We start from the raw sequence: 14,553 nt of genomic DNA, 5'->3' as shown, positions 1-14,553 counted from the left end.
TGAATTACTGCTTTTCACAGAATCACAGACCTGAGCTTGGAAAGTAATACTAAGTCATAAAATTTACACCCTTGAATTACTACTTTAAAAAAATTAAATCTCTGATTTATTCAAGCTTTATTGTAATTTGCCTCTTTCTCCTAATAGTAAGTAGTGGGAAAAAAAAAATACAGTTCAAGGATTATGATTACCCATGTTCCAGTTAAACGAGGTTTTATCACAGAACACTGATGTAAATGGACATATAGTTGAAGCTAATTATTTTATGTATGTGAAATCCATAAAAAACATTTCAGATATCTGAGAAAATGGCCTATCTTGTAGTATTGTGGCTATAAAATAAAATGGAAACAAATTATCTATGACTAAAAACTGGTAATTTGATTCTCTCCTTTAGGTCTCTCCTCTGTTTTTAAGATTTTCTCCTCATGCCTCCTGGCCCCCTATAGCATATTGTTAGATTTACTAATGAGTAGTTCTCAGCCATATTGATTTTATCTCGTGATCACCCATCCATATCTCATTTGCAACCATAAACAAATCTCATCAGAACATACGGAGAGAGTGGAAGTGCTTGTTTTTTTCCATTACATTTTTATTTAAAAAAAATTTTTTTTTAGAGACAGAGTCTCGTTCTGTTGCCCAGGCTGGAGTGCAGTAACACAATCATAGCTCACTATAACCTTGAACTACTGGGCTTAAGCGATTCTCCTGCCTCAGCCTCCTGAGTAGTTGGGACTACAGGCATGTACCACCATGCCTGGCTAATTTTTAAAAAAATTTTTTGTAGAGATGGGGTCTCTCTATGTTGTGTAGGCTGTTCTCCAACTCCTGGCCTCAACCTCCCAAAGTGTTGGGGATTACAGGCATGAGCCACTGCACCTGGCCAGAAGTGCTTCTAAATGAGATATGAATACTAAAGTGGAACATAAATGGCTAGTTCAGAGAAGAAATAAGACTTAGAGACATATTCTACTTGTCAAGCTGAATACAAAAGTAAAGCAGACCACCCTCCCAAGATTCACAGCATTGCTTAATAAAGGACTGGAACACTGCGGTGGACCCTGGTTTACAGAACACTCTGATAATATGAAAACAAGACCACATGTCTTCCTTTTCACAAGATTTACACGTGGCAAAGCCTGGATTTTGTAAACTAGAGAAAAAAATACCAAAGCTGTGCCACTGTTCACTAAATTACAATAATTTCAAGGTTCTAACTTTGAAAGCAGGATCTATTATGTCAAGATTAAAATGTCTCACTTTAAAATAATCACATTAACAATTCCTTTGTACAGTTTTCTTCAGGCACTCCATTCACTTGCTTGCTTTTATAATTAGAAAGGAATAAATTTTCTATTTGAGTCAGGAATTCTTCAGCAATGAAGCAATTGGTCACTTTGCTCAGAGTTTTCCTCAGACACTCCAAAAGCTAGTTGAAAAGAAAAGTTCTATATTTAAGTACATAAAAAGCATAATAAGGTTTGCATTACCATCACTACTTCATCCCTTTCCAAACCTCACATTTCCTAATACTCAAGCAAAACACACTCTCCCTAAACATGGTTGAAGATTAACTTGTTCAATAATCATACAACTGGAATGTAGGAAACCACTGTTGAGGAACACAGTTTAGTTCTTTTATCATTTTACATAAGACAAAACTGAGATTATATATATGATGCTTTCTACTTTGGGCAAATTTGTGACTTTATGCCTTTTTTAAGTAGTTACATTTACAGAGCAAAATAATACTATATATACAAAAAAATCTACATACATACAAATACAGGACTCTACCATTTCAAAATTAGCATGCCAAGAGTCTTTTCTTAGAAATGTGCATATAATCTTTTCAACAGCACACATAAAAAAGTGGATGTGACAGAAAGGAGTAAAAAATATTAAAAAGAAACCTAATATGTTTAAACTTTCTATTCCTAAATTGCTACAAGACAAATGTTGCCAGTCTACTAGTCTTAACTCATTACAGAAGCAAAAATAAAAGTGAAATAAAAGAATTCAAAACTCTTATTTTCTACTAGAAAGTTAAATAAAATGACCATTTAAATTTAATTGTTAGATTTATACTATCATTCTTAAAAATGATTAATTGTTAAGGTTGAGATGGAAACATGGTACTTTTGAATAAAATGAGAAAAATGTTCTCTATTGTGTATAATAATAATCTGCTAAGAAATTTATCTGCCAACACTGACAAATTTATTCTAAAATAGTATTTTTTCTATGTGCAAGCGTGGGCAACAAACACATTACTAATTATCTCCTAGAAATTAATTTTAGAAAGGAAAAAGCAATAAAAGAAATATACAGAAAATTATTCACAAAGCATTAGGCACCATGGGAAAACACATCAAGATGAATAGCTTTAGCATCTGTGAACAATGGATCCAATTAAAATGAAGGCAGCTTACTTTCTGCAAACAAGTCAGGTCAGAATCCCGGCGAAAGATTTTATCCATGGGGACCCTGCTGTAGGAAGAAATATGAAAACAAACTGATGAAACAAACTAATCAGTTTTGTAATAAACTATCACTGATGCCATACATCACAATTTTATATTTAATTTGGGTTTTCTCAGAAACATAATTTAATGAGAAACACTGCAGATGTGCAACCATCTCAAACTCAGCACATACCTATGGGACAGCCTGTATTTTTCTATTATCCATCTTGTCTTTTCAAACACTAATTCCCACCGAGGTTCTTCTAACATCTGCTGTACTTCAAATTTGTAAGGTAAGCCTAGAAAACCATAAAAAAAGCACATTTTCATCAACTATTTCTTAAATCTCCAATCTCCTTTTAATCATACTTAAAATTCCCTTCAGCGTTTTTACAACTACAACTTGGCAGACCAGCTGAAGAGCACTTTAAACGTAGTGGGTATTCATTAAATATTTATTGCCTGACTGTATTTGGTCTACCAAGCGTATTAATGCCAAGCTATTAATAATAATAAAGAAAAGTAAAAGTGCCATTTGTATGAGAATTCTAAGCAAGGCACTGAGAGGTAGGATGATCATATATTTGCCACCCAAACCAAGAGACTTGTTCAGAGAAAGGAAGCAATATTAATAATTATGCCAGAACCACAGGCTTAAATTGAGACTGTCATAGGCAAACCAAGACATATTATAATACCATCCTCCTAGTGATAAGGTTTTTTTGGGGGGGGTTTTGCTTTTTTTAATAAAACACAGGTTATTAAGCTTACAACAATGCCATAAGGTAGGCATAATTATTCCTATTTTACAGATGAGAAAACTGAAGCTGAGACAGGTTAAATAATGTGCTCAGGTTGGCAAAGTGGCAGAGTTTGGATGTTAAATACTGGCAGGTCTGCCTGACTTCTGAGCCCATACTCATTCCACCTTCCTAGAGGGGCTAATCTAAGACTCGACAGGGAATAAGACTAACTGGGAAGGTGGCAACTGCACTTGAGTCAAAGCTATCACGCTAAACTCTGAAGGAAAGGAGCCCAAGGAGTAGGCATCATACATATAGCTGGAAAGGAAAAAAAAAAAACCAAACAATCAGCCACTTTAACAATTTCTCACATAACCTTCAAGATCTCCAGGTAAATGTATCTACAGTGTATTAAAAGAAAAGCTCAGCTGATTCATTACCAAAGGCCAATCATAATAACATAATGTGTGCCAGGCTTTAGGTGCTTTACATATGTGAAATCACTTATTAATAAATGAAGTAGCTACCACTATTGTCCTCATTTTTTTTGTATTATGGCCCCGAGTCACAGAATGGTTAGCCTGTTAGTGATCATAATAGAAGAGGTAGAGGCAGGATTTGAACCTAGGCAGTCTGGTTTGAGAGTTTGTCCTCTTAACTTTTTACAATCAGGTTTTTGCCATACTAAGCGTTTTCAAGTAAAAAAATGCCAGCAAATCAGAAGGCAAAGGGGAAAAAAAAAGGGGGGGGGGAGGGAACCATAAGTATCTTTCCTCACAATGAAACAAAGCATAGGTTAGTTATCAAGCTCTAAAAAGGCATTTTTTTTTTCATGTTTTCAGGTGTTTGGGAGGGAAGGAGACAGCAATCCTGATGATGACTGATCTTTTTCATTTCATTTCTCAATTCTCCTCTCCTCCAAAAACTTACGAAGAGTGACACATTATGTAGTACAAGGGACACTAAGCAAACTCCTTTTGGTGATAAAAATCACTTACTTGACATGTTTTGATTACCTATGAAGCACAGATACTGGCTCTAATCGTAACTACGTATTGAAACCTATTATTTGCTAAACACTTTACACACATTACTGACAGTCCCTGTAACTACCACCCTGTAAGCAAGGTATTTAGTAATTTTTTCTCATTTTACAGATGTAGCAAAGGAGAATGAAAGAGTAATCTGCCCAAGGTAATAACCAATAAATGTTACAACTAGGATCTGAATCCAATTGAGTGACTCCTACTCTTAATGAAAGTTGAAAATAGAAACAAAGCAAAGAAAATAATGCATTTGCAGTCTGTGCTGATGAAAAACACAGAAAAACACACACAAACTACATACAGTTCTCTTTGGTATGATTAAGAATACTTCTCTAAGTTAAAAAAAGGCAATAAAGTCAGTAAAAGTTTCCTTTTATACAGAATATTTTTATCCACTAAAATATCAGAAGAAAATTAATCATTAAGTGTACTTCCTGCCTGTACAGAAAACACTTAACTATTAGAGATATTTTAAATATAGGACCTGAATTAAAAATACTGTAGTACAAGGTACACCATGGCTTCTAATAAACCTTAATTCTTGTACCAGAGGATTTCTATGAGGAGCAAAGGACTAAAGGATTGAGATCTGATACACAGTGTTAACAGCAGACAGTCATTTATAAGGCAGCTCTGTTCAACAGAGTTTTCTGCAATGACGGTAACACAGAATACCTTGTGCTGCTGTCCAATGGTAGCTCACATGAGCATCGTGTACGGTTCCCTCCAATCCTTTCAAGTGGTTCTTTCCCCTGCCTGAGCTAGTTTCTTCACATGCATGTGCTGGTATATATTTTGCTAAATACTCGAGGGGTAACTTCTACTTATCTCCAGAGTTCGCTCTCTATTACTCAGCTTTCTGTTCTCTGGGGCTCTGTTCTGTAAATTTAGCTGCCTCCGTCTTCTTAGTCTCTTCACCTCCATCACCTCAGAAAGTCTGCCAAGCTTTGGGTGACTTCATCCTCCTGTGTCTTACCTGGAAACTCCCTTCAGTCAGTAAGCTAGGGAAATTTTGGCTCACGTCCTTCATTTCCCATCTCTTGGCGATCACATCCCTTTGCTGCCTGATGCTGTGTCCTAAATACCATTATTTTATATATATTTCATCCAGTGTTTTGGTTGTTTCAGACAGGTCCTTATTACTTCATTTTGGCCAGAAGTAGAATTCCAAAAACTACATTTCAAATTTCATGTAATTCTAGTGAATTTAAACTTAAAGTCAAATCAGAGTAGAGGCTCACTACCAAAATCTAGCAGACTGTGAGATTAAGAAATGATTTAAAGTAAGAACAAGTTAATTGTGATTCTTCATTTTACAAAATTATACAATGTCAAAGAATAATGTATATTATGTGCTATAGTCAAAATGTACATTCTGGACTAAAGCTAATGCCAGTTTTATCCATTCAATAAAAACCCACAGAGTGTTAGCCACTTCCTAGATGCAAGGCAATTGATTAGGTGATACTGAGGACACAAAGACAACTAAGACCAAAACATAGTTCCTGCTCTTCAGGTGCTCAGTTTAACACAACTTGCTAAGTAGACAAATTACATTAAATGACAAAAGCAACTATGAAAGCAGAAAAACAACATTGCAAATGCACAAAGAATTGAGCAACTAATAACAAATACCATCCGGGTAGTGCTGGAAGTCTTTACCAAATAGAAGGCATCCAAGTGAGATCATTAAGAATGAAGAAAAATCATTTATTAAACAAACATTCATTTAGTACCTACTTTATACCAGACCTTGTGCTAGAAATAGGATAGAAAAACAAATATAATATAGTATCTACCTACAAAGAGCTCATGCATCTAATGGGCAAGAGTACAATGTGGTAACTGCAGTAACAGTGTCCAGAAGAGTACCTGAACTATAACAGTGGTAGTAAGGATAGAGAGGAGAGAATAAATATCCTGGAGATGCTTACTGTTTCTTCCAATCATTTCCTTTCTATCCACCTCCCTTCCTTTTCCTAGATGGATATACTAATTCCCTATCCAGCCAGAAATGATTGGACCACAAGTGGACATAAACCTCAGAACAACCAAGTCAGATGATGGGCTACGCCAACCTAATTCTTTCTTGAAGTAGAATGGGAACTAAGAGATACAAAAATAGAGTTAATTAATAATGATCTTAAACTGGGAGGTGATGGAGAGCTGGTGGTCTTTTTTTTTTCATTTGTATCCCATCACAGAGAAAGCCAGTTTGCATTTATAAAAAATTTTCATGAGAAAAGAGACTGTTCTGTTTATTGCAGTGCCTAGCATACACACTGCTTGGCCCTAACTTTTCTCCATGTTTTAATTCTTTTGCCCAGTGGCCATGATAACACAGTGGAGACCTGAATATAGCAGGATATTATGAAAGGGAAGAGGGTGGCTGTACTAGGTGACACCCAAACAGAAATTCCTTAGTTGAGGGTATAAACTTTTCCATTAAATACTTGTGAATAGTTGTAAATTCTCTGATTTGTAAAACTCAAAGAAATGAGGGCAGAAATAGGATGAAGTTATTTTTGTTGAAAACTTACGATAGGAGCCATCTGGGCTAATTTCCTCACTTATAACCAGGCAGGTAATCTGAGAATACGGTAAGGGATTGTTTCGATTATAGGGACTAACAATCATTCCAATGAACTTTGCACCTCCTCTGGAGAAGTAACTCTACAATTACAAGAAAAGTATAATTAGTTTCAACTATATAAATTTAAAAGTCAGTATTTATCCATACTAACATTTTAGACATCTAATGGGGGAAAGTGAAACAAAAAGGTACATTAAAAACTTCACATCCTAACAACAACTAAAGGAAATGCCTTCTATACTCATTTCACACTGTAAATTTTTCAGGCCAATATGTGTTCAACCCAATGACCTGTAAAAAAACAATCACGTGGCCTGCAAAACCTACATTTGCCGTGAATATATTTACTAATCATATTCACTGTCCTATAGCTGTAATACTTATCAAACGGTAATAATGTACAAATAGCTGCCTATAGCAAAAACATTCACGTATCAAACATAAAATCAGAGAATAAAAGAAAACTTTTTTTCAGAGATGAAAAATATATTCTGTTTCTAATTATTTCAGTTATCCCTAGTCCTTTTCCTGGTCTTTCCCATCAATTTTTAAAGGCTCTGAGAGTATTTAAAAATAGAGTTAGTTAATAATGACCTTAAACGAGGCCATTACTCTTGCAATCAGAAAAAAAGGCAAGTTCTTTCAAAACCCCACATATAAAGAATATTAGAAATTCAATACTAAAAATGTTAAAAGTTTATTTAATAGAAAGCAATGGGGGTGTGGTAGATGTGCAATCACTTACAGAATATACACACATAATACCTATAAACATACCTGATATTTGGCTTGTGTATCAATATCTCGTAAGGAAGGATTAGGGTCAAACGCAGGATGAGAATGATACCATCCAATAACACTGTAGCCTCTAACAGCCAAGGTTTCTGAGGCCTGTGTTTGTGATACAGGATCCATTTCGCACTGTAGCCCTGTACTCAGACTGTTACATGGTTCTGCTGCACAGACCTAAGATGGATTGATTCTCATATGATTATACCAAAATCTTGTTAATTCTATTATTTTAATGTTTCAATTCTTTCATACATAGAAACAGAAATTTTTTAAGGCCAAGACTTTTATTTGACTACATCGTAGGCAGCCTGTAACTTGCAAATGACTTATATTCCAAAAGTATGATTGTATGCTAGGAACTCAGCATGCCTTTTTCTACCCAAACACAGTCATAATAATTGTTAGTTTTCCAGGTCAGCTCACATACCTGTTTTTTCAATGACTTCTATTACTTATGACAATAACTGCAACAGAATGATGTATACTAACTTTCAACTACAAGTGTTAGTACATAGTTCTGGCCTCTTAGGAGGTATTGCTTTTTGTTGGTAAAGGTAATGAGGAGCCAAGGCCTGGCAGTGTTCTCTCTTGGTGGTAAAAAGAAACAGGTGCTCAGTATATGGAATTTTAAGTCACTTCTGGGAATTTATAGCTTGCTACATTTGCATATTCTCACACGTATCATAAGGAAAGTCTATATTTTAATTATACTCATTGAATTTTATAAAAATATTTGGTATGAAAGCAGGACTAAATAATAATTAAAACATTTTTTTTAAAAGAGAGAACTTAACTTACTTCAACTATTTTATCAACTTCTGAGTATCTTCCTCCTAACAGACCAATCACTTCTGCCATAGAAACATGAGCATGCTAAAAGAAATACAAGACACACTTAGCCCAAATGCACAAACTCACCTGACAAAAAACCAAAATAAAACTCACTTATTATACGAGAGTCATTTACAAGTATGGTAATTATGCTTTTCTAAAATTAAGTAGCACACGAGAAAAATTACATGCTAAGATTTCAGGTCTATCTTCACTGCTGGCTGAGAAGCTTTCAACCGAACACTACAACACTCCCAGACTCTACCTTTTCACTCACAAACTGAAAACACCATTTGCTCTCCCTGTTCAAGAGAGGTATAAGGATAAAAAGTAAAAATCACTGAGTCCCTCTACAGGAAAACATCACAAAGGAACACAAAACTGTTGGAGGTATGGGAAATTGAGTGCAAACAAGGAATCTCCTAATTACAGGACTTGGGCTTTGTTTCGGTGATCTAAAAGGCAGCAGACACAAGATATTAGGAAATGAAAATAAGGTTAATGATGATAAACAGTCTGCAAAAACTCACATTAATTTATTTTCTCTAAAATATGGAAACATGCAATTGTTTGGCTTTTCTCCAAAAGAAAAGATTTATTTTTAGATTCCTTGTAAAAGAGGATAGTTAAGATCCAAAATACCCGTCTTCCATACTCTGTCTTATGCCTGCAATAAAAATACACAAAAATAAAAATCAGAATAACTAAGTAAACACAATAGATTATCCTTACCAAATCCATTATTAAAAGTGCTTCTGAAGCCACTTTCACCTGAAATGGCTCCTGAAATATAAAAAAAAAAAAGTGGGGGAGCATAAAAATAGAGATTTTATTCTCCCCAAATGAAATGTCCACCCTTTTCTCCTTTAACTACCCCACCAAACTGTTAGCACTAATCAAGGCTCAGAGCAAACTGGACTTTTAAAAATTACCATTCAAAACCCCAGTAGGGAGAAAGTCTCTCATTTTCCATCTGTATCACTCATCTGACCCTTAATATTCCTGGCCTCATCCAACCTTTTCACATATATATATCTTGCACATATAGAGATAAATGTTTCCTGTCTGACAGCAATGGGCACTTTTTATGGTCATTCATTAATACATAAATAGTACCTGCTTTTCTTCACTGAAAAAATTACAAGGTATCAGCTGGAAGGGATCAAATGAGCTAAAAAAGAAAAAAAAATCATTTTTAATATAATCTCAGTAAGATTAAGAAAATAACATTTATTCACAAATTTGAAAACATGTATCAATAACCTAAACCCAAATTCTGTTTGAATGAGAAAAACATTAAACTAAGATAACTTCTTAGGACATTCCATCAACCCTTTCAAATGAAGCACTGTTTTTACAAAACAAAACAAACTAGGAACTGAGAGAAAGTTATTCTGTTGTCTTAATTTCCTTTAACATCCAAAGAGAAACCACCAAATACATGTTCCACACCTGAGGTCCCCAACCCCCAGCCCACAGACCAGGTACGACTTTGTGGCCAGTCAGGAACCAGGTCAAACAGCACAAGGTGAGCAGTGGTGAGTCAGTGAAGTTTCATCTATATTTACAGCTGTTCCCCATCACTTGCATCACATCACTGCCTGAGCTCCGCCTCTGCCCTGCCCCCACCTTCCGTGGAAAAATTGTCTTTCATGAAACTGGTCCCTGCTGCCAAAAAAATTGGGGACCACTGATCTACACTAAAAGCGGGTTCCAAAAAGTTCAATGAAAATGTAACTAATTCCCTGACATAAGACCTGAAAGAAAGTTCAAGAAAGATGGAAGTTTTTCAAAAACACTTCTATAAGTACAATAATGTGCCCACTAGAGTAGGGACTCAATAAATATTTTTTTGAATGAATGAATGACAAACAGTTCTGCTAAAGAAATTAATGTATTAGAAAGTCCTGTGATAAACTCTTACTTTAAAATGAAAAAGTAAAAAGAGATGAAAAGGAGAAAACCTAAGCAAGGCTAGATAAAAAAGCATGTGTAAATCTGAGAGAAGGCCGGGAGCGGTGGCTCATGCCTGTAATCCTAGCACTCTGGGAGGCCGAGGCAGGTGGATTGTTTGAGCTCAGGAGTTCGAGACCAGCCTGAGCAAGAGCAAGACCTCATCTCTACTAAAAATAGAAAGAAATTATATGGACAGCTAAAAATATACATAGAAAAATTAGCCGGGCATGGTGGCGCACGCCTGTAGTCCCAGCTACTCGGGAGGCTGAGGCAGGAGGATTGCTTGAGCCCAGGAGTTTGAGGTTGCTGTGAGCGAGGCTGATGCCATGGCACTCTAGCCTGGGCAACAGAATGAGACTCTGTCTCAAAAAAAAAAAAAAAAAAAATCTGAGAGAAAAGTTCAAAAGTCTTTGACCAGTAAAGAATCAAAGCTTGAGAAATATATTAAGAACAATAAAAAGGTTTTGTTAGGCTATGTTCAGGGAAAGAAAAGCACATAGGAATATGTTCATGTTAACACAACTGGAAAAGAGCAGGATAATTCAGTTCCCATTCAACCAAAGAGACTGTTAGCTCTGAGAGAACAGATATTTTGTTTTGCTTAACACTGTATCCCAAGAATATTGCCTGACATATATTAAATATAGATGTTCAAAAATATTTGTTAAATAAAGAAGACCTATAAAGTAGAAAGTACTTAATCAACACAACTAAAAAGAAACTAAAGGCCCAGATAGATGAGAAAATAAATAGCAGAACATCCCAGAGGATTTAAGAACCATGAACTGCTGTCAATGTTTACTGAGGAGCTACAGAGAATGGGAAATTAAAGGACTAGAAATAGGCAATTATTGGGCTTACTAACAATTAGTACCAATCAAACAGAGAATCAAGTTATTTCATGAGATTACCTGTCCATGTCTAAAGTTGAATGACCACCAAATGACCAACATGTTGTAAATATGTTGTATCCTATGTTCACTGAATCTGAACAAATTTAAAACGTTTATTCAAGGATTACAAATTGATAATCAGTGAAATAAAAAATTTCAAAAAATTTAGTAGTATTTTTTTAACTTAATATGAACAATATAACGTAGCTATGGGGTGTTTTTTCCATACACTTTCTGGCCATGTGATAAGTTGGAAAAAAATCATACTTATAAACATAACACTATACCTTTTTGTTGGTCTTGACACTTTTAAAGATTTAACAGGTCTGCATTTTTCCTCTTCTCTTCTTTTTGCCAACTCCTCAGCAGAGAGATGCTAAAACAAAATACCAAAGAACCTATCAACTATTGAGAGGCAGAATTAATAAAAATAGTGCTTTAAACCAAATTTAGGGGCAAGTGAGAACAAGACAAACTAAACTGATACAGATGTGTTTTCTTTTTGCTACTAATAGAAATGCTGAATATTTTTAAAAAATTGTTTCAAAAGATAGACTTATCCATTTCAATCAATGGTACCAGCCATCCAGACTTGAAAACCTCAGAATCACCAGTCTTTTCTCTTTATTTCCCATTTCTACTCACCAAAGTCTACTGTGTTAAGTTTTCTTTTACAACTGAGAGACATTACAAAGTAATGATTACGAATACAGATTCTGGAGATGGAAGGCCTAGTTTTGCTATTTACTAGCTGGGTGACCCTAGGCAAGTTCTAAAGCTTTCATGTTTTAGTTGCCTCATCTTTAGAAATAATAATAAAAACAGTAATAACAATGCCATGTTGTTATTGTGAAGATTAAATGGGTTAGTGTTTACAAAATACTAACAATAGTGTCTGACATATAGTAAGCCCTTATAAGTGTTTATAAAACAAAGTAAATCTCTATTCATTCCATTTCTACTAACAACCCTACATTCTAGCTCAAATGAACTATGCATCTCTTTCAGAATATACCTAGCATTTTCCCATGTTTGCACCTTTGCTTATGCCACTTCCTCAGCCTGGAATGCTTTCATCTACTTTTCGAGATTCTTCTACTGATCCTTCAGATCAAACACCACATCTTCCAGGCCAGGCGTGGTGGATCATGCCTCTAATCTTAGCACTTTGGGAGGCAGAGGCAGGAGGATCACTTGACCTCAGGAGTTCAAGACCAGCCTGAGCAAGAGCAAGACCCTGTCTCTACTAAAAGTAGAAAAAAATTAATCCCAGCTACTCAGGAGGCTGAGGGAGGAGGAGCGCTTGAGCCCAGGAGTTTCAAGTAGCAGTGAGCTACAGGGTGCAGGGCTCTGTCTCAAAAAACAAACAAACAAACAAACAAAAAACAAAAAACAAAAATCCACACAAAAAAACCAATCATCACATGTTCTATGAAACCTTCCCTGATCAAACCCTTTGGGAGGGGCCTTATTAATTCCTGGGACCAACCTTATGGAATTTACCATAGGTTTTTTTTTTTTTTTTTTTGAGACAGAGTCTCACTTTGTTGCCCGGGCTAGAGTGAGTGCTGTGGCGTCAGCCTAGCTCACAGCAACCTCAAACTCCTGGGCTCAAGCGATCCTTCTGCCTCAGCCTCCCGAGTAGCTGGGACTACAGGCATGTGCCACCATGCCCGGCTAATTTTTTCTATACATATTTTTAGTTGTCCAGATAATTTTTATTTCTATTTTTAGTAGAGACAAGGTCTCGCTCAGGCCAATCTCGAACTCCTGACCTCAAGCGATCCACCCGCCTCGGCCTCCCAGAGTGCTAGGATTACAGGCGTGAGCCACCGCGCCTGGCCTAGGTTTTGTTTTTCCTACTAGAAATATAAGTCCTTTATGGGAAGGAACCATGAATTAGTATTAATAATTATTATGCTTAGAATAGTGCTCAAGTGTGAGGTTGGGGGCAGGAAATGGGAAGGATGAGAGATCGACAACTAACATTTATTGAGCATGCAAGGCTTATTGAGTACTTAGGACCTTTATATAATTTATCTCATTTACTTCTTACAATAATCCTTTAAGGCAGGTATTATTATCCACATTTCATAAATTAAAAAACATGAAATTCAGTAAGATTAAGTAATCGCTCCAGATAACAAAGCCAGTATGTGCACATTCCCACATTCCTCCTTTCTAGTACACTGGTTGTTCACAAACAAATTTGTATATTTAGAACACGGATGTGCATGTGTGTGTATACACACACACACACAAACATATTCACTGTCTATGTTTCCTCTTAGGCCCATAGTTTTTAATAGTAGAAATAACATTTCAATATTTGTAATTCAATTTATGTCTAGTGCTTAGAATAATTATTTTGTCTATCAGAACATCATTCAATAAATGTTTAAGAAAATGAATTGAATATATCAATTTCTTGGCACCCTGGCAGATATTCTTGAGCTAGAGACAAGAATGTGGAGACGGAATCAAAGTTTGGAAACGAGTTAAACTCCTAGTTAACTATACCACCAATGCCTTCCGTTAACGTATGAAACAAGTGTAATATATATGACATTAAGATGTACAAAAATATATTTACAAAACAGTTTTCATGGACGAGCCATTTGAAAAGTCAAAGTTACCTCAAACGTTTGTCCTTCCAAGTCCCTTGCATCACACCAGTTTCCCCAGGGGTCTCGGACCCTACGTCTCCTTGTGCGCTGTTATAAGATTAAAGTAAAGCAAAAGATAACAAGATTAACATGAAGAAATCACAGCACATTAACACATAAACAAAAATGATGGCCAGGCGCCTGTAATCCTAGCACTCTGAGAGGCCAAGGGAAGAGGACCACTTGAGGTTAGGAGTTTGAGACCAGCCTGAACAAGAGCAAGGCCCTGCCTCTATAAAAAAAAGAAAAATTAGCTGGGTGTGGTGGCAGATACTTGTAGTCCCAGCTATTTGGGAGGCTGAGGCAGGATCGCTTGAGCCCAGGAGTTTGAGGCTATAGTGAATAATGATGATGCCACTGCACTCTCGCTGGGGAGACAGGGCAAGACTGTCTTCAAAAAAAAAAAAAAAAGATAAAAAAGACAATTATTTAAGAATCAGTGTATCTATTTAAACAGTATAATCTCTGATCAGCAATGTCTAACTAAATTTTATTAATTTATGTTCAATAGTTTAGCACTCCACTTAGAAATAAATCAGTGATGTTGACCTAAGGGCAGGGGCAC

General features: G+C 35.8%; 1 protein-coding gene across 3 annotated transcripts in view; it reads right to left on the bottom strand.

The window, feature by feature from the left end:
• Window positions 1-823: 823 nt before the first annotated feature.
• The window catches only part of MYSM1 (Myb like, SWIRM and MPN domains 1), a 35,550-nt gene continuing 21,820 nt past the window's right edge, over window positions 824-14,553 (bottom strand). Inside the window, exons 11-20 of one of the 3 annotated variants that reach the window (XM_045547915.1) lie at window positions 13,959-14,036; window positions 11,610-11,698; window positions 9,590-9,644; window positions 9,206-9,256; window positions 8,441-8,515; window positions 7,628-7,816; window positions 6,798-6,930; window positions 2,662-2,767; window positions 2,436-2,493; window positions 824-1,432 (exon numbers count right to left, since the gene is read on the bottom strand). In XM_045547915.1, the coding sequence (XP_045403871.1) occupies window positions 1,274-1,432; window positions 2,436-2,493; window positions 2,662-2,767; window positions 6,798-6,930; window positions 7,628-7,816; window positions 8,441-8,515; window positions 9,206-9,256; window positions 9,590-9,644; window positions 11,610-11,698; window positions 13,959-14,036 (993 nt within the window). In that variant the 3' untranslated portion in view covers window positions 824-1,273. The remainder of the gene's footprint in view (window positions 1,433-2,435; window positions 2,494-2,661; window positions 2,768-6,797; window positions 6,931-7,627; window positions 7,817-8,440; window positions 8,516-9,205; window positions 9,257-9,589; window positions 9,645-11,609; window positions 11,699-13,958; window positions 14,037-14,553) is intronic. The other 2 variants (XM_045547916.1, XM_045547917.1) reach the window with 2 other exon arrangements.

This window comes from Lemur catta, chromosome 3, assembly GCF_020740605.2.
Source record: "Lemur catta isolate mLemCat1 chromosome 3, mLemCat1.pri, whole genome shotgun sequence".
Classification (NCBI taxonomy): domain Eukaryota; kingdom Metazoa; phylum Chordata; class Mammalia; order Primates; family Lemuridae; genus Lemur; species Lemur catta.
Note: the sequence above shows the minus strand (reverse complement) of the source record. Positions and strands in the feature narration are given on the sequence as shown.